At 39.3% G+C, this 19,448-nt stretch overlaps 2 protein-coding genes across 3 annotated transcripts in view; both read left to right on the top strand.

Annotated features, from left to right (window-relative positions):
• Positions 1-214: 214 nt before the first annotated feature.
• LOC149848485 (heat stress transcription factor A-2-like) lies at positions 215-9,022 on the top strand. 2 transcript variants are annotated; one of them, XM_090011688.1, is made up of 5 exons: positions 215-593; positions 2,184-2,653; positions 4,183-4,267; positions 8,529-8,660; positions 8,771-9,022. In XM_090011688.1, exons 1-3 carry the CDS (start codon positions 291-293, stop codon positions 4,202-4,204), a joined length of 795 nt encoding a protein of 264 aa, XP_089867814.1. In that variant the 5' UTR covers positions 215-290; the 3' UTR covers positions 4,205-4,267; positions 8,529-8,660; positions 8,771-9,022. The 2 variants fall into 2 exon arrangements, with proteins under 2 accessions (XP_089867814.1, XP_089867805.1); XM_090011679.1 differs by having other exon boundaries at positions 8,529-9,022.
• A 2,705-nt stretch (positions 9,023-11,727) lies between these two features.
• LOC149848484 (uncharacterized) overlaps positions 11,728-19,448 on the top strand; it is a 47,528-nt gene continuing 39,807 nt past the window's right edge. The window contains exon 1 of the mRNA XM_090004429.1: positions 11,728-12,506. Within this exon, the coding sequence (XP_089860555.1) occupies positions 12,120-12,506 (387 nt within the window). The 5' untranslated portion in view covers positions 11,728-12,119. The remainder of the gene's footprint in view (positions 12,507-19,448) is intronic.

The raw sequence follows: 19,448 nt of genomic DNA, 5'->3' as shown, positions 1-19,448 counted from the left end.
AGCGACGGGGCCCCTCTGAGACACGTCGGAGGCGCCTCTGACCTGATACCCAGCCCTGTTCTGTTCATAAGTCGGTTTAGGGAAGAAAAAAAAAAAAAAAACTACTCTTTGCAGCGTTACGCAATAGTGACCTCCGTGTAATAAACGAGAATTCGAGATCCTTTTTGACAACTCCCACAGAATGGCGGCAAGCGGCGCGCAAATAGAAATTCTTTCCTCCGCCACTCGTGCGTTCAAAAAATTATCTCCCTGAGAGACCCCTTTTTTCCGTCGTATTTGCCGAAAGAGGGATGGAACCTGCTCTCTCTTCCCCGGCATCGCGGAACCCGCCGGAATCCGCCGTATCGCCGGACGGAGAGAGCCCCGACCTCATCCCTCGACCCCTCGAGTCCCTGCAAGCGGTTTCCGTCCCTCCGTTCCTCACGAAGGCGTACGATCTCGTGGAGGATCGATCCCTCGACCCGGTCATTTCGTGGAACCCGAACGGCGATGGCTTCGTGGTTTGGGACCCCGCCGAGTTCTCGAGAAGCGTCCTCCCTCGACACTTCAAGCACGGCAATTTCTCGAGCTTCGTTCGCCAACTCAATACCTATGTGTGTATATTCTTTACGCTCTTTCTGTTTTTGGGTTTCTGCATGTAAATGCTGGGAATTGTGGTCGAGTGTTGTTGTTGTTCTTCTTCTTTTTTGGGTTTTATTGTTGCTTTCTGTTGGTTGATGTATCTCGGGGACCCTTTTTTCCCATTGTGGGTGTAGATGGTATTTGGCTCTTCATGTAATATATTGCGTTTTTCTTTTGTAAATTGGTTTGCTCTTCTTGGTGGTTGTGATGGATGTGGCTCGTTTGCTACGGTTGACGATTGAAGGGTCGTTGGTTTTGGAAATGGAACATGGCGGAAGATGTTTGTGAGTTCAGGAATGTGAGAAGGAACTTTATTATGTATCGTTTTTTGTCGAGAAATATTTGGTGAGTGTGTGAGATTGGTGGAGAATTTATGCCCTGGTTTGGGAAAATGCATGGAGTTTTTTTTTCTATTAGGAGTGATGGTGAATGCAGCATTTTATGTTTGGTTAAAGATTGGAGTCCCACCATTTTTTATGTTGTTGTAGGAGCAGTGTTTCAGATCGTTTCTTGCAGTCTATTAAGATGCAAAAGAAACACGAGGAAAGAAGAGATAAAATCGAAAAGAGAAGCAGAACACAGGACATTGGTTTCATCTACATGTGGGGAAATAAGAAAATGAAAAAGAACGTATTGCGATTGCATGATGGTAAGTATTCAAGCGTCCTCGTGGTTTTGTGTAGGGATTGGTAGCCTTTCTAATAAGAGATGAATGGAGAATGATATCTTAGGGAAAGAAGGGAGATGAGCTTTTCTTACACGTTTTGGCCAATTTCCTGCATGGTTATTCAGGAACTTCTTATCCTTTGCATTGGCCATCATAAATTTTAGTATACTTCTTCTAAAAGCGTACCCTGCATGAGAGTGAACCGGTGCTTCTGATACAGATTGACCATTTAGAAGTTGTAGGCATCTGGGCGTTTATTTCCTTTTATGCAAGTGGACCATCTCATGTTTTGGAGATCATAATAGGAGATGTAAAAGTGTAGTTATTCTAGATAGTCTTGAGGGTCCGCATTTTTTAACAGATAAAAACCAGACTATTGATATTATACTCCTTCTGTAACAATATTTTTTGCTCTCTCGTCCCACTTTTCTTTCATTTCAAATTCCGTAGTGTCCATTTGATTTTGCCCTGTCATTACTTAAATCACCATATTTTTTTCAATTTCGCCATCCTAAAAGACACAGTGTCTTTATTTTTCTTGTGCCCTGTTCAATTCATAAACAAGAAGCTTGCTGCATCAGGGCCATTCTAAAAATTTGCATTTTGATGTGGCTGGTTTTGATTTGTATCACATGCAGGACCCTGAGTTCTCAGTTTGATGCTGGATAGCAGTAGTTGTATTTTCCTTTTTGTTATCCTATAGTGGCAGTCTTTATTTGCAGATTTGATTTGAAGTGCTTCTGGAATTATCATGGTCGTTGTAGTGAGGAAATTCAGCTTACTTTTTTTCTTCCTCTTTTAACTGTTTGTTTGTGTATTCTGTTGAACATATAAATCTTGGGGGGGGGTTCATCTTTCTCTGTTTACATGATTTACTTGGGGAGTTTATCATCAGGGATTTCGTAAAATTGATGCCGAACGTTGGGAGTTTGCTAATGAAGGTTTCCTTCAAGGCCAGAGACATCTGTTGAAGAACATCCGCAGGCGCAGGTCATCTCAGGCTCACCAACCCAGGCATTCAGGGGCATGTGCAGAACCAGGAAAGGCTGAGATGGAAGCTCAGGTTGAACATTTAAGAAGAGACAAACATGTTTTGATGCAGGAGGTCATGAAACTAAGGCAGGCACAGCAGCTGACTAGATCCCATATGAATGCCTTGAGCCAACGACTTCAAGTGACAGAGGAGCGACAGAAACATATGCTCTCTTTCCTGGCCAAGGCATTGATGAACCCAAACTTCTTAACCCGTTTGTTTTTGCATCAGAAAGAGGGAAAGCTTCTCTCAAGGAGGAACAAACAGCCCCTCATTCAACAAACGGACCAAACAACTTATTCAGGTCCGACCATGGAAGGGCAAATTGTGAGGTACAAATCTGATGATTCTTCTTCATCTCTGGGGCTATCTGAATTAGAGCTAAATGCTGGTGCAGAATTTTCCAATTCTGTTTCACCAGATATGGTTTCCAAGAATGGACTCCATGCTGATGAAGAAACTAGACAGGACAATATTGCTTCAGGCAATAATCCCTTGTCTGAGAAAGAAGTGTGTCAAAAGAGATCTGACTTTTCTGTTTTGCCAACTCTTGAATCCAAAATAGCTGCCTTTGAGGGAAAGAGTGTAATGAGTACTGATATAGATGGAAGCACCTATGGGGCTGAGTATCTTATGTCCTTTCCTGAGCATGTACCGGAAGAGGCGATCTGTTCAAGCATGACACAAGATTCCAATGATATCATTTTTAAGCAGGATGCGATGTTGAATGCTTCTGTTATTGCTGGTGAAGGCCTTGTTACTTGTGATGATATTCTCTGGGAAAGTATTTTTGATCTTCAGGCCCAAGAAGAGGATTTTGCAGGTGGATTATCCGAGCCTTGGGAAATGGAAGTGCAGCAGCCTTTGGACGTTTCTCCAATTGATCAGTGGCCCAGTGATTTAGATGGTCTCCAAAATCAAATTCCATTTCATAATAAATATCAACATAGGAGTGCAGGACTCTAAGGGCTCAGAATATTCTCCTTTGGTGCCCTTACTGATTCCCTTTCTCATTAGTGGTTTAAGAGTCAGACTTTATAATATATAAAATTGAAAATTACTCTTTTTTGGCAGCTGCTTATGTTTTTGCTGAATCAGGCAGATGTTTGATTTTCAAGGGGACTAGTGTCATAGAAACTTTGCATTCATTCAATCTGTTCCATGTTACCTAGATGCTTCTACTAGCTAGCTATGTCCTTGCCCGATTCTTGGTGACACAGACACTTCACTACTTCAGATACTCGAGTGTACAACTTTTCCTTGTTAATTGAGCTTTAGGCTTCCATCTTTCAGATTTGAGCACATGTTTGTCGGTTGTTTTTGTTAAGTTTGCCTAAAATTACAGGCATCTTTCTAAATTGCACATCAAACCCATGTCTTTGTGATTTGATTGAATCCAAGCAAAAAGAAAGAAGGGGGGACAAAATATATATTAATTTATGTCTCATATATTACATTATTAGTTTATGTTTTGCCCTCTTTGTTTGTAGTTTGAAGTTTGAACATCTTACTCATGTGCGCATAACACACACACACACATAACCATCCCTTGTCTAGTTTGTAGGCCCTCAAATGTCTGACACTCTGTACTGGTGTCTGGCACCAACTCCCTTATCTGTGTCTAGATAACATAGGAGTTGTTTGGCTCACTGCAAGTTGAAATCAATCATGCAGGGGCTTGGAAGTTTGGAACTCATCTATGATAGAGTCCTCAGTTTCTTGAGTCCTTGAGCTGCTCAGTCCAAGTGGGTTAGGGTTGTCAAGAGCCTTTGTGTTTCTAGACACTCTTGGACCCGGAATTGTTTTATTCCTATAGCCAAGTTTTCATTCACTGATGTATATTGGATGCTGAACTCTGCAGGTTAGCAAATGCAAGTAACTGACTTATTCAAAGTTGGGGGAAGAGGCTGCTGGTTAATCATTGTATCATCATTATGTTCATTCTTGTAAGATTTTTCAACTTTACAATTATTAGTTTTGGAAACAACTGATAATACTGTGAGATTCACATTATCTGTTATTGCAGGATCCTTTTCGGTCTTATTGTTACTATTCCAATATCTTTCTTTGTTCCTTCTCTGAAATTGTGAATGATGACTCACAGCTTAGCATGATCCTTCTCTGTAGTTGTGCATGATAGCGCACAGGGTAATGTGCTTGCAAATTATGTGCATTTGTACTTGGCTAGTGTCATTTGCAGTTGGTCATCCTACCATGTCTGTTTTGTGGTATATCGTATATTTTCTCCTTTCATCCTTCTGTATATGTTTGCTAAATTTAATATGCTTCGGTATTATGTGAGCCTTATCATTTGAATTAAAGTTCCCATAGGCTTGAAGCATGTCCACTATGAAAACATGTAGATGCAAGTTTGCTGAACAAGAAGTTTTTATACTCCCCAATATTATTGAGAAATAAACCGCAGCTTTGAATGACCGGAAGGATCAGAAGTTAGTCATTTCCTCTTGTTCATACTTTGATGCGGGGTTTAAAATTGTGTGGGTAGATGAGTGGACACTAGACAGAGCTAATATAATTCCCTATATTATAAAGGTTTGGAAAATGCACCAACGTATATGGAAAAACACATTTTGGTACATACATTAAAAGAATGTAGGAAATGATATAAGGAAAATTGGGAAACGTTTATTTATATGCCTGCTGATACACTACATATATCGTTTGCCATCAAGCTTTGAGCGTGATGTGATTGTTCCTACTATGATTATAGTGCGACCATCATCTTTAATAATTTTTTCTAGGTTGCATTTTTGTTCAACTCATACAACAACAACAACAACTACGCCTTCATCCCAAAACAATTGGGGTCAGCGATATGAACCAAAAAAGAAATTCATTTTGGGTCTTCCACATGAATCCTTTTCCTCCAATCATTTCTATCCAACGCCATGTCCTCGGTGAGGTTCAAAGCATTCATATCCTTTCCTATCATCTCCATCCAAGTCTTCCTAGGCCTACCCCGACCTCTTTTAACTAATATATTTTCCCATTTCTCCAACCTTCTAACTGGAGCATCATTAGGCCTTCGCCGAATATGTCCAAACCACCGTAAACGATTCTCTCGCATCTTATTTTCAATGGGTGCAACACCTACCTTCTTACGTATCTCTTCGTTCCGAATCTTATCTTTTATTGTATTTCCACACATCCATCTAAGCATCCGCATCTCAGCTACACTCATTTTTTGAATATGATGTCTCTTGGCAGCCCAACATTCCGTACCATATAGTAAAGCGGGTCTAATAGTCGTCCTATAAAACTTTCCCTTCAACCGCAATGGCATTCTACGATCGCACAGCACTCCAGTAGCACTATTCCATTTCATCCACCCAACCTTTATCCTATGATTTACATCTCCATCAATTTCTCCATACTTTTGAATGATGGATCCCAAATATTTGAAATAATCATTCACCGGTATATCTTGCTCACCAAGCTTCACTACACTCCCATCACTACTTCGTTGCTTACTAAACCGACATTCCATATATTCAGTCTTACTCTTACTCAACTTAAAACCTCTAGCTTCCAATGTCTGTCTCCATAATTCTAACTTAGCATTAACCCCAGCTCTAGACTCATCAATCAAAATAATATCATCAGCAAACAACATACACCACGGTACATTTTCTTAAATTGATCTCGTAAGCTCATCCATCACTATCGCAAATAGGAAAGGGCTTAAAGCAGATCCTTGATGTAACCCAACCGTTATCGGAAAATTGGTTGTCACCCCTCCACAAGTGCGGACATTGGTTACTACTCCTTCATACATATCTTTAATTATACTAATGTACTTGAGAGAAACACCTTTCTTCATCATTGTCCACCAGAGAACGTCCCTAGGTACTCTATCGTATGCCTTCTCTAAATCAATAAAAACCATATGCAAATCTTTGTTCCTCTCTCTATATCTTTCAATAAGTTGTCTAAGAAGATGTATAGCTTCCATAGTTGATCTTCCAGGCATAAAACCAAATTGATTCTCCGATATCATGACAACCTTCCTCAACCTAGACTCAATCACCCTCTCTCAAAGTTTCATAGTATGACTCATGAGTTTTATACCACGATAGTTTGTGCAATCTTGTATATCACCCTTATTCTTATATAAAGGCACCAAAGTACTCTTCCTCCACTCATTAGGCATCTTATTTGTTCGCCAAATCAAGTTAAAAAGATTTGTCAACCATTCTAAACCTTTCTCTCCCAAGCATTTCCAAGCCTCGATAGGTATACCATCTGGGCCAACTGCCCTTCTTGATTTCATTTTCTTCAAAGCCTCTGCAATTTCTTTCTTTTGAATCTTGCGCATGAAGTCACGATTTATCTCATGAAAAGGAATGGAGAAGTCTCCAAGATCTTGAGCATGACTATCATTAAATAGCTTATCAAAATAATCTTTCCATCTCTCCTTAATCTCCTCATCTTTGACTAAAACCCTTTGCGTTTCATCTTTGATACATCTAACCATACCCAAATCCTTCGATTTCCTATCTCTCATCTTTGCAAGCCTATAAATATCCTTCTCGCCTTCTTTGGTATCCAACTTGTCATAAACCTCCTTATATACCTTAGCCCTCGCGTTTCGAACAACTTTTTTAGCTTCCTTCTTTGCTATCATATACTTCTCCAAATTCTCATTATCACGACTCTTACTTAGATTTCTATAACACTCTCTTTTAACCTTAATAGCTAATTTGACATCCTCGTTCCACCATGATGTATCCTTACCTAGTGGTGCACCGCCTTTAGACTCACCCAATACCTCCTTAGCTACTTTTCTCATACCACCCGCTATCTTATTCCACATTGATTCTGAATCCTCCTCGAGACACCAATCAACTTCCTTAACTACCTGCTCTACAAACATTCCTTGTTTAACTCCTTTCAGTGCCCACCACTTAATTCTAGGATCTATCCTATGTCTATCCCTTTTGCGGCATTGTCTAATTCTAAGATCTAAAATTAAGACTCTATGTTGTGTAGCTACACTTTCTCCTGGTATAACCTTACAATCGATGCAACAACCCCTATCTCTCTTTCTAAGTAGGAAAAAATCTATCTGACTCGTATTAACCCCACTTTTAAATGTTACTAGGTGAGACTCCCTCTTCCTAAACCAAGTGTTTGCTAAGATCATATCATAGGACAAACAAAAATCTAAAATCCTTTCTCCACTTTCATTTCTTTCTCCTATACCATAGCCTCCATGGATATTCTCAAATCCATCCCTACTAATGCCTACATGTCCATTAAGGTCACCGCCGATGAAAAGCTTTTCTCCATAAGATGTCTCTTGTATTACTCCATCTAAATCTTCTCAAAATTGATGCTTAATGGAATCATCTAAACCTACTTGAGGTGCATAAACACTAATAATATTAATAATATCCGTACCTAATACTAATTTAATAAGTAAAATTCTATCACCCTTCCTACGGACCTCAACTACATTATCTATAAACTGACGACTCATAACAATCCCTACTCCATTCCTATTCCTATTTATTCCTGTATACCAAATCTTATATCCCCAAGGTTCTATCACTTTAGCTTTCTCACCTACCCATTTGGTCTCTTGAAGACATAAAATATCAATCTTTCTCCTACACATAACATCTACTAACTCTACCAACTTACCAGTTAAAGACCCTATGTTCCAAGTGGCTAACCTAATTTTATGGTCTTGGACTAACTTCTTTACCCCCACCCGTCCAACAAAGTGAGGGAACCCTTGCCTATTTGACACCACACCCGGGCGCCGGTGTGACGCGTCGCTTCTGGGCGACGACCTAGCAACCCTTGCACATTTATCACTGCCTCCGGGCCTAGAGAGTACAACGCGTCGCTCAGTAGGGAACGCCCCAACAAAATTCTCATATTGGTTCATTTTCATAGGATATGACAAAGTTTTTATGCTGGCTGTCACAGGCCTACCGCAACCCTCCTCCTTTGTTCAACTCATAATACAATAATATTGCAGTCCTTACTTGCAGTAGGAGCTGTTCATTGTGTTCAAACATTTTGTTTATCCATAATTATACAGGCTTTTGTGCACCTGAACCGTAAAATCTTTGTTTGATATTCCTTAGAACCTGTTCTTATTGTTTTTTCTCAATATGAAACTCTCGTTGTTTTTTCTTCTATTTTATAAATTTGCTTATGATGGATTTTGTTTTGCAGGAATGGCTAAAGTTTGCATTGGGGCGAATATTTTATGGGCTTGAATTTGGTAGAGAGAGAGATTCATACATTTTATGTATTTTTGTAGCAAAACATTTGGAGCTGTAAATTTAAGTTTATATTTTCTACAAAGTAAGTTTTCCTGAAAAAGTGAATAGCAGAAAAAGCTGATATGCTTTTATCTATTTTTCAGCAATTGTTTGGCACTGTAATTTTAATATGCCTCCTCAACAAAATCTCAGGTTTCGAAGATAGCTTCTATCTGATGAGGCTTTGAAAAAAGATCACTTTTGCCTACTAAGATTTGATAGAGGTGTTGATTGAACTAGGATTGACATTGTCATATAAAGAAGTCTCTTTTGGACTCTTTGTTTAAAATTTTATATAGATAAAAAATAATCATATAAGGCTTCTTGATGAATAATGACTACTTTTAAGAATTATAAAGAGAGTTTTTTTAAGGTAGAAAAATACTTCTTGAGCGAGAAAGGAAAAAAAAAATACGATCTCTCTCTTTTTTATGTTGAAAGATGGTGGTTTTGCTCTCTTGGGTGGGAGTTTTCTTGGATTTTGAGAGAAGAGAAGATGGATACACCGATTTCTTCTTGGTAAGTGAGATTAAGTCTTGGGTTGCATGCATTGATCTTCTTGGTGAGTTGAACGACAGGTACGATTGTTCTCTTTTATATGTTTTGTATTAATGATTGATTATATTAATAAATGCTCTTGGTACTCTTAGTATTTATATAAGTGATTTTGATGAACTATATAAATCCTCTTGTCTTGTGATTATTTGCATATTTGTTTTTATTATAATTGTTTGGGTTCTTTATTCGCATCAATATCATATCCGACCTAGTGTGAACCTGGGAACGAGCCCAAAAAAGCACAACAAGAGGATACTATAGCTTGTAATAAGATCCTATCGGATTTCATGTATTCTTACTTGGATTGCTAAGAATAAATCCTCCTTAAATTGTAATTACTCATACTAAAGGACCATGAAAACTTTTAACTTTTTTCATTCTATTACTTGAAGAAATCACGTTTGGGATCGGAGACCTGGTCGAGTTGGCTCAGCCTGCCATACTATTGGTCATCCTCCTAGAAGCATAAAACTTCGTGGCTAGGACCCTCACCCCGGGGCCCATGCTGGGCGTTGGCTTACACAAGGTGAATCAAACCTTGACTGCCTGTTTGACAACCGAGGCTCGACCCTACTATCTCAAGTTGCCAACCCCAACCCCCTTGGAGATTGTGAACTTATCTTGATGGAGGAAGAAAAAGAGACAATATCAGGTCAGAGTATGCTTCCGTCAGAACACCTTTGGATGCTGTTGATATCAAGATGAACGACATCCAAAACCTGTACGAATGGAATGCAGTTTGTTCATTGTTTTGATGAACTTTTATCGATTCTATTATTGTAGTTTCAGATTCTTGCTGTCCATATTTCGTATGTTCTAAGAGGGGTAGGCACTATTTCGAGCCTGGTAGTTGAGATGAGAATTGTGGATTTGGGTTGATGTTTGTAAAACTACTATCATGGCTCCTGTTTGGAAAAATAGCATTGATAGGTAGTTTGTGAATATGCAAAACGAAGTGACATCTTCTCATTTGTATCTGCATGCAAAACACCAAGGGGGGAGGGGGGAAACGGGGCCCTGCCCCGCTCGCTCTATTTAGACCGGGGATGGAGGCGGGGATGATGGTTAAAATCAAAACCCGTGCGAGGATTGAGGCAAAGATGGACTTATGCTTTCTCCTGCCCCGCCTTGCTCTGTCCCGCCCTGTTCCTCATCTCTGTTAGTAAACTTTCCTCTCCTTTAGGAATGGCAGTGGACTGAGAGGAAACAGGGCCCCGCTCTGCCTCGCCCCGTTTGGACTGGAGATGGAGAACATGAAGCAGGAATGAAGGCGAGGATGGAGGTTAAAATCAGAACCCGTACAGGTATGGAGGGCAGAGTTTTGAGATGGGGCGGGGATGGAGTCCTTGTCCCCTGCCCCCACCCCAGTCCACTGTCATCCCTGAAAACACTTCATAGAGGTGGTAACTGCAATTTCTGAAACTGATGGCTTTTACTTTTTCAAATCTCTCTCTCTCTCTCTCTCTCTCTCTCCAAATTGGGAGCAATATGAGCACAAATAATTCAAGTTGGATGGGTTCAAATAGTTGCCAATTGGGTTGAATTCCAACCCAAACAAGTCGAGTTGACTAGGGAACTTCTTGAGCTTGTGTGATATGGAAATGTCCTAGCTTAGGTCATTTAAAAATACAATCAAGAATATTTATTTATAAAGTGTGCTTGAAATCAGCTCGGATATGAATTGTATTGCAGCTAGCCTATTAAACAAATCTACATTTGGAACCAAACCCAAACAAGCAGTTAAAAGACCAGGAAAGCCAGGTCCAAGTTGTCCAGTTTCTTGATTTGGATCTATACATACCCTTAAAATTTACACAGGTCCCTGAACGGCTTTCAACTGAACTGGCTGACGGTAATTGGAAACAGGGATTAAAAGGGGTTAGATATGTCACATTCTTTTCTTGATCCAATACTTGATCAGATCTTAAAGAATGAGTCCGGTCCTCGATCCATATCAAACTCTGCTCTCCCAGTAAAGTTCTGGGTACAGTTACGATCTGAACCCATGTAGTGCTGGATATGCTGAAAACAGGTAAAAACAGGCAAGTAGGTGGGAAAAAAAATAACAGTCTAGTAGGTGGGGGCTTGGCTGCTAGGCGTGCAGTCAAGGTTCTATTTTCATGAGTGTCACTTCTCTGTGCAAGTCAATGCGTAGCATATGCCCGGGGGGCAGGGGCCTTAGCATTGGAGTTTTACGTTGATGGCACGATGACCGTAGATATGGTCAGGTTCGGGTTATAAATTAAAAAAAAAAGTACAGACCCAATAAAAACCCAGGGACAATTCATTCATGTTCATTCGGTTGTGGTAGAACTGACCATATTTGTGCCGAATCCGACACGTATTAAAAAATATACTATCCAGAACCGGTGAGTAGCGGCGGATTTGGGTCATAGTGCAGCGGTTGGGGTCTGAGTGTGCATTCCTCACAGATCCGGTTCGAATCCGAGTTGAAAATCCAACCCGTTCAAGGGCAAACAAATAGGACGAGTAACCAAAGCGAGAGATGAAAATATAAAAGGCGGAGCCGGCGAGCTCGAGCATCTGTGCCCTCTCCCGTCCCTTCCCTTCTCCTTCTCCTCTGGCGGTTGCTATCTGGAACCTCTGCAACTCATTATCCCTTCCTCTCGTTCTGTTTATCCTTCCTCTCTTCCCCTCTAACCTCCAGGGAGGTCTCTTACGGACACCCAATTCCTCTCGAGCCCGCGGCCCCGCCGGTGCCGCCCCTTCCTCCCTGAAGGATGCGACTCCCCCTCTCTGGATCCGTATTTCGTGAAGAATTAAGGTTTTTGATTGCCGGAGCCACCCCCGTCGGACTTCTCTGCGGGGATATGGATCCTCTGCCTACCGAAGCGAGTTCGGTGGTGAGTTTTGTATGGATTAGGGATAGGTTTTAGGGTTTCTTTTCCTTTTGTCTTTTTGTTTTTTGCCTCCGTTTTCGGAGATGGAGACGGAGAGTTCTCGGAGATCGATTGACAAAATGAGGGAGCTCGGATTGAAGAAGCCTAGATTGGCTGAGGAGGCCGAGAAAGCAGGCCCTCCACGGGCTTCCGCCGGCAGTGGCGGCGCATTCCTTGCTAGGTTTAGGGAGAACGACAGGGTGAGAGACAGCAGGAGAGTGAGGATCGCCGTCGATGAAGATACGGAAAGAGAGGAATCGGGTAGGGGCCCTTACCACGAGCAGCAGGAGCTCTTGAATCAGTACAAGACAGCTCTCGGGGAGCTCACGTTTAACTCGAAACCGATCATCACGAACCTCACGATCATTGCCGGGGAGAACACCCATGCGGCCAAGGGAATTGCCGCCACTGTCTGTGCAAATATCCTAGAGGTGATAATTCGCTGTCATTGATCTCTTATATGCGAAGGAAAACAGAAATTTGATTGAAATTTGGCTTTTTAGTGCCGGTCATAGTCAGATTTGGGGTGTCCTGTTTTATAGCGTTATTGTACTCTCAAAGTTGTTGCGTTCAAATGATGAAATTAGTCAAGTACTCTCTTCTTCTTCATCTTCGTCTTCTTCTTTTCTCTTTTGTTTCCTGGGTGATGAATGAACGCCATTTTGAGTTCTTTTTTTTTTTTTTAATTTGGTGTGAATGTCTATGTACGATAGTTGGATTGGTCGTTGCCATGGAATTTATCCGTAACGGACTGTGAAACAAGAATTACCAAGAAATTACCCATTACCAAGTTTATCTGGTTCCTGAGCTTGTGCACTGAAGCATACGAGACAAATTGATGTTTTCAGTCACTAGAATCTTAGAACTGTATTTAAAAGGCATTTCCTGTTTTTTTTTTATAATATTGAATGGTATATATTATATAAACAAGTTCACGTGGCTTCCATATGGGTTCCAAAACAGTTCATACTTCAAGATCAGCCTTATTGAAGGAATATCAATGTTCATATTTGTGACGAGGAAGCAATTTATTCTACTATCGATTGGCCAAGCTTCAGTCGGGAAAGATGTGATGATGAAGCAACTGGTTTCAAGCACCACTAACTTTATGTATTGGTTAAGCTTCAACCGTAAAGATGACAGGAGAGTTCTGTTGCTTCTATCGTTCTGTAGTTAGTTGCATTCAGAATCCAGAGGGGATGTCTTCAATTGCCATAACTTACATCAGACTCTACTGCAGTGAATGTCCTGTAGTGCATTTTGCATTTTTTAATTGTACTAATGGAATCCAGGAGGAACAAGTGCTGAGTTTGACAAACACTTTCTGCGAATGTTGTTGAAGAAATTCCAAGGACATGCATTTTGCTTTTGACAGGATGCACAATTTGAAGCAAATGCCCCCATTCTACTTGGAGTTAAGTGTTGTAATGGTGTTCTGCACTTTCCAATAGCAAGTATTCATGTTTTTTTATTATTCTCCATTTATTAGTGGCTTGTTTTTGTTAATGTGTATTTGCTGGTTACTATGTGTCATGCTCTACTATACCAAAGGCCAGCTGTTACTATTTACATATTTTGCATGGTGTATTCTCTTGGAATATCAGGTTTTGGAATGGAGAGCTAAGATCTTGATTTAATGGAAGGGCTTGTGTTGTGAGTTGTTGCACTTCAATATTCATTGATATAAGCTTGTTAACCCTCACAAGCGCCAAGAAAGTTGAAAGTTCACTTTCTAATGCACATAATTCAAAGTTACTGGATGATGGACAATTCCCTATTGGCATCTAAAGTTTCTTTTTTTTTGGCTTCTAATATGAAAGATGAATATCCTTGTTGTAGAACGTGTGTAGTGCACTTGTGGGAAACTCATTCAACATATAAGTCCAGTGTAGTTCCTATTGGAATGTGGCAGATATGAGTTAATCTCTGGATCCCATAATAAACTTTTGTAACTGTTACTTTATATTGTTCAAGTTGTGTTCTACAAATGCTCAACATTGATAGCCAGCAATAGCCATTCAGCTTGATCATATTTCCTTGTCAACGAAAACTATTTGATATTCTAGACCTTGGAAACTCAAGTCTAACAATTGCAAATTAAGGATCATATGCTGCCATTCCTGCAATTTGCATAATCTGATGCAACTTTGTGAGCAGTACTGTAAGCCTTCAAGCTAGTAAATTTTCTTGTATTTTAAGTTGATGTTGGCATGTCTTGCCCTTCTCTTTCCACTGCAAGCATAAGCAATCTTTTTTTTTTTTGTGTGTGGGCATATCCTTGTGCAAATGTGTGTGTGTGTTTTCTTGTTTGTTTGTTTTTGGGTTTATATATGCGGTCACAGGTCATTCATGTACATGTTTCTCTTGTGTGCAAATGATTGTGTATTCTAGATAGAGGGCAAGGCAGTGGCATGTCATTTGTGTGATTAATGGAGCAACTAGGTGATGCTGGTTTGTTGCTGTATGGTTAATGAAGCAATTAACTGAAGGCTCAATGTGCATTTGCCTCTTTAGATTGTAATCCAAAAATTACTGAAGAGAACAAACCTTGAGGCAAGGCATATTTAATTCTGAAGAGAACAAACTTCGAGGCATTGCAAATGAAAATCTTTGTAAATATCCGCAGGCATATTTAATTACTGAAGAGAACAAACTTTGAGGCATTACAAATGAAAATCCTTGTAAATAGCAGAAGGCATATCTATGCTTTGTTATAAGAAATAATGAGATAGGCTTGCTTGCTGTCCATGTGCTGCCAAGCTATCTTAATCTTGAGAAGGATTTTCATATCTTTTGAAGTCTGCTGGTAAATGCCATTGGCAACTCTATTATGTTTGATAATTAAGATCTTGTTGGTCAAATGACAATGGCTTGCAGGGAAGAAAGATCTTTGGGGTATCCGTGATGAAGAACATTTCCATGGATTTATATCTCTTGCCAAAGAATATACTAACATGAAGCAGCTGTGGTAGGACTACTAGTTGCTTCTAAAGTTTGATGCATGCATGCTGGTTATAAAATGTTCTAAGTTATTCTCTAATCGATAATATGTTTAGCACTGTTCTCTTTAACTTTAACTGTAGGTTAACTATGCCAAACCATGGCAAAGTATGTGGCTGTTAGGTCAATGGCCATCTCTCTACCTTACCTGTATATTGAATGACATCAATGATTATTTGTTACTTTACACAAACCATTTGTATGAGAATCAGCTGGTTGCCGATTGATCATGGTAGCAAACCTTTTGGACACATGGATGTTAGGTGGGTCTATAGCACAACTTGGCTGAAAATGTGAAGCTATAATTTCTTTTCCAGAAACTAGTCGACAAGTTACCTTCCTCACATAACCAGTGATTAATAAAACTTGAATTTTCTCTATCTAAGCTGCAGATATGTTTATGTAACTGGAACTCCGACGGAGAGGTTTAGCTTCAGGAATGCAGTGCAAAACTATTTTCAAGCGCTTTCTTTCATGTAAAATGAAATGGAGGAAAAAACGTGTAGAGGAATCTGCATGGGTTTGTCAAGATCTGCAAATAGAAAAAAAAATGTCACTGGTTTTTATTACACAGCTGATGCATGAACATGAATTGTCGCCCTTTGGACCTATTATTTTTTCATTTACCCAAGTGCTATAGTAGGGATCTCATTTTGGAAATGGAGATGCAAACTGATGAAATGTCCAAAAATATGGATACCGTGATTACCTTCAGCAGGGTGGTGTATTTTAATGGAGAGAAGCACAGGCAGATTTTATATTTGAGTGTCCTCTATTGCTACTGTTGTATACTCATTATGATCAATATTAGGCTATGGATCATTCAGAATGAACTAACAATGACCTAGTATGTGTTAAAAATGTAAATGTATATGTGTACATATACATATGTGTGTATATACGTATATATGTATATATGTTAGGTTAGTGCCTAACTAGTAAATAGTAATTAGGTTAGTGTCTAACTAGGTTAGTTTCTTTTTGCTTTTTTCCTTTCTACTTTTTCAGCCACCTTTTAGCTGGAGGCATTGGAGAGAGAGCCCAACGGCTCTATAGGAGCCATTGGGACCTCTCTCGGGAAGCGGGAGCAGAAAGCGAGGCACTTTCAAAATTTTAGGAAGCGGGAAGTGTGAGACCACTTAGGAGCGAATCAGGAATCGTCTCGGAAGCAACCTAGGAAGCGAACCAGAAGCGACCTAGGAAGCGAGGGGGAAGCGAACAAAAAGCAAAAAAAAATTAAAAAAATGAGGGAAGCGAGGGGGAGCACAGGGAAGCGTGCTTTCCATTAAAAAATGGCGCTTCCCCACGTGTTTTGGAAGCACGACATTTCGCGCTTCCCCACTTACCTAGGCGCTTCCGGTAACTCTGGTATAAATAGGGGTGAAACCCCCTCTCAAATGTAAGCCTTCTTGCATAGATTGATCAATAAAATATTATTTTATTACTTGTGTTTTGCCCCTTTAGTGGGTTGGTGGTGGAGTGCTCGTGTGTTCGTGCTCTTCATTGGAGGTACTCTCTTGGTGGTGGAATGCTCGTGTGTTCGTGTTTTTCATTAGAGATGCTCTCTTGGTGGAGAAGTGCTTGTGATACTTTTGATTATTTCCTCTCTTTCTTCTTCTATCTTTTATTTTTTTTCTAACCCTTGTAAATATAGATGACAATGATAATGTCACCCTAAACCCATCAAACTTAACGACACAAATTTTGTAACACAGGCTTCAATCATGAAGCATTTCATATGGGGAAAATGGTTGTGGGGATTATTGGATGGGTCAAATTTGGAACCCAAACTAATCCTTACTAAGATAGAAGGAGAAAAATAGATACCTCTTATGGAAGCAAAAAAGACAGGCTATGGCCATATATGAGAAAAAATGAAAAGAATGAAGAATGGGGCATGCCAAGATTGTGTCTTGGCTCATTAGTAGTGTTGATATCAAGAAGTGCTCGTCTAGCTAAGTTTGAACATGCAAATAAAGCATAAAAATATCTCAAAAAAATGTACTCTTAAAGATATTGTCCACATTTGCAACTTACAAGACAAAGTACGCACTATAACTCAAGGAGGAAAAAGTATTAGAGAATACTTTAGTGAGTTGTCCGACCTTTGGAATGAATTGACTCTTCTTGAGCCATAATGGCATTGTCTCGAAGACATAAAACTCCATAAAAAACAAATTAATGCAGAGCATTTCTATCAATTCATCAATAGTCTAAGACCGGAGTTTGAGTCTACCAAACCGGCTCTTCTTCGTAGAGTAAAAGTTCTCTCTATTGAAGATACTATTGAAGAGCTAATTATGGAGAAAAAAAGACTAAAAAAAAGACATCTATACAAGTTGATTCGATTTTAGCCATGTCTAGACCAGGAAACCATATCCATGCTTACAAACCACCACATTATGGGAGACCAAACAATGATAACTATGGAAAACAATGCAATGAGTTTGAGAAGAAAAAAATTATTTGTTATTATTGTCGTGAACAGAGACATATCAAGACATTGTTCTAAACTAAAGAGGCTCTATGAGAAGAAGGTAGCATCAGTTGCACAAGATTCAAGTGAGCTCAAAGGTAAAAAAAATCAAACATTGGGAGCAATTCTTTTACTCAACTTGTAGAAGCTCTTCAACCTCTACTCAAATTATCTTCATTAACTGGAGTCGCGGTCTCTTCTGTTGGCATCTCTGACCCCGGTAAGACTCTTTGGCTTCTTGACTCAGTTGTCTCATTTCATATAATATCAAATAGTGATACCTTATCTGAATGTTGTAACTCAAGCGGATCAAATGTTTTTACTGCTCATGGAACATCCCTCGAGATAAAGGAAATAAGAAATTTCGAAAATATTTCAAAAGGTTTTTCTACTCCAAAAATTAGATGTATTCTCAAGTTTAACCTAAATATTTTGTTTCTCTCAATTATCTAACCATGGGTATAATATTTCTTTCTCTTCTATTAGTTTTCGAGTGCAGGATCACTAGTCATGGAAGCTGATTGGGGAAGGCCATAGGGAAAGAGGTTTATACTACATGAATTTTTTGAAAATACTCAAAAATACCTTTTGTTATAATGTTTAGAAACTGAATTTGGATTTATGACATAAAAGACTTAGCCATCCTAATGTATCCAAAATCCAACACTTTCCAAATTTGAAAAGATTTTACATGTGAAGATTGTATTCTTGGCAAGATGAAAAGATTGTCATTTCAAGAAATAACTTTTGTCTCTACACAATCGCTTGAGTTAATGCATTCAGATGTTTGGGGCTCAACTCCTGTTGTATCTAAGGGTGGGTTTGCATATTATGTAATTTTTGTTGATGATTTTACTGGACACATATGGATTTATTTTCTCAAACATAAATTTGAAGTTTTTTCATACTTTCACAAATTTCACAAATTGGTCAAAAATAAATTTCAAAAGGATATTTATATCTTTCACACTGATTCAGGGGAAAATTTCTATTAAAAGATTACTTGGAATCAAATGGTATTACACATCAAAAATCTTATCCTTACACTTCATAACAAAATGCCCTGACCGAAAGAAAACATAGGCATATAATAGAAACCACAAGAACATTGCTTATCTCAAATCAAGTACCTAAAGAATTTTACGTTGAAGCTACTTTGACTGCAGTTTATCTTATTAACAGAATGCCATTTGTTATCTTGAAAAATATATGACCAGTAGAAAACTTTTTAAACTTACTCCTGATTATTCTAGACTTAAGGTTTTTGGATGCAATTTTTTTTGTATTCATTGATAAAAATGATCAATTTTTATCTTGTGCCATTTCTTGTGCCTTTTTGGGATATGCAACAACAACAACAACAACAACAACAACAACTACGCCTTCATCCCTAAACAATTGGGGTCGGCGATATGAACCAAAAAAGAAAATCATTCTGGGTCTTCCACATGAATCCTTCTCCTCCAATCATTTCTATCCAATGCCATGTCCTCGGTGAGGTTCAAAGCATTCATATCCTTTCCTATCACCTCCATCCATGTCTTCCTAGGCCTACCCCGACCTCTTTTAACTAATATATTTTTCCATTTCTCCATCCTTCTAACTGGAGCATCATTAGGCCTTCGCCGAATATGTCCAAACCACCGTAAACGATTCTCTCTCATCTTATTTTCAATGGGTGCAACACCTACCTTCTTACGTATCTCCTCGTTCCGAATCTTATCTTTTATTGTATTTCCACACATCCATCTCAGCATACGCATCTCAGCTACACTCATTTTTTGAATATGATGTCTCTTGGCAGCCCAACATTCTGTACCATATAGTAAAGTGGGCCTAATAGTCGTCCTATAAAACTTTCCCTTCAACCGCAATGGCATTCTACGATCACACAACA

This window comes from Nuphar pumila, chromosome 1 (genome assembly GCF_984573655.1).
Source record: "Nuphar pumila chromosome 1, dmNupPumi1.hap1.1, whole genome shotgun sequence".
In the NCBI taxonomy this organism is placed as follows: Eukaryota; Viridiplantae; Streptophyta; class Magnoliopsida; order Nymphaeales; family Nymphaeaceae; genus Nuphar; species Nuphar pumila.
Note: the sequence above shows the minus strand (reverse complement) of the source record. Positions and strands in the feature narration are given on the sequence as shown.

Excerpts from the sequence above, each read along its gene's own strand:
- LOC149848485 (XM_090011688.1), top strand. The coding sequence starts at position 291 with ATGGAACCTGCTCTCTCTTCCCCGGCATCGCGGAACCCGCCGGAATCC. Across the intron at positions 594-2,183 it reads TTCGCCAACTCAATACCTAT|GGATTTCGTAAAATTGATGC; the intron begins GTGTGTATATTC and ends GTTTATCATCAG. Across the intron at positions 2,654-4,182 it reads ATGGAAGGGCAAATTGTGAG|GTTAGCAAATGCAAGTAACT; the intron begins GTACAAATCTGA and ends TGAACTCTGCAG.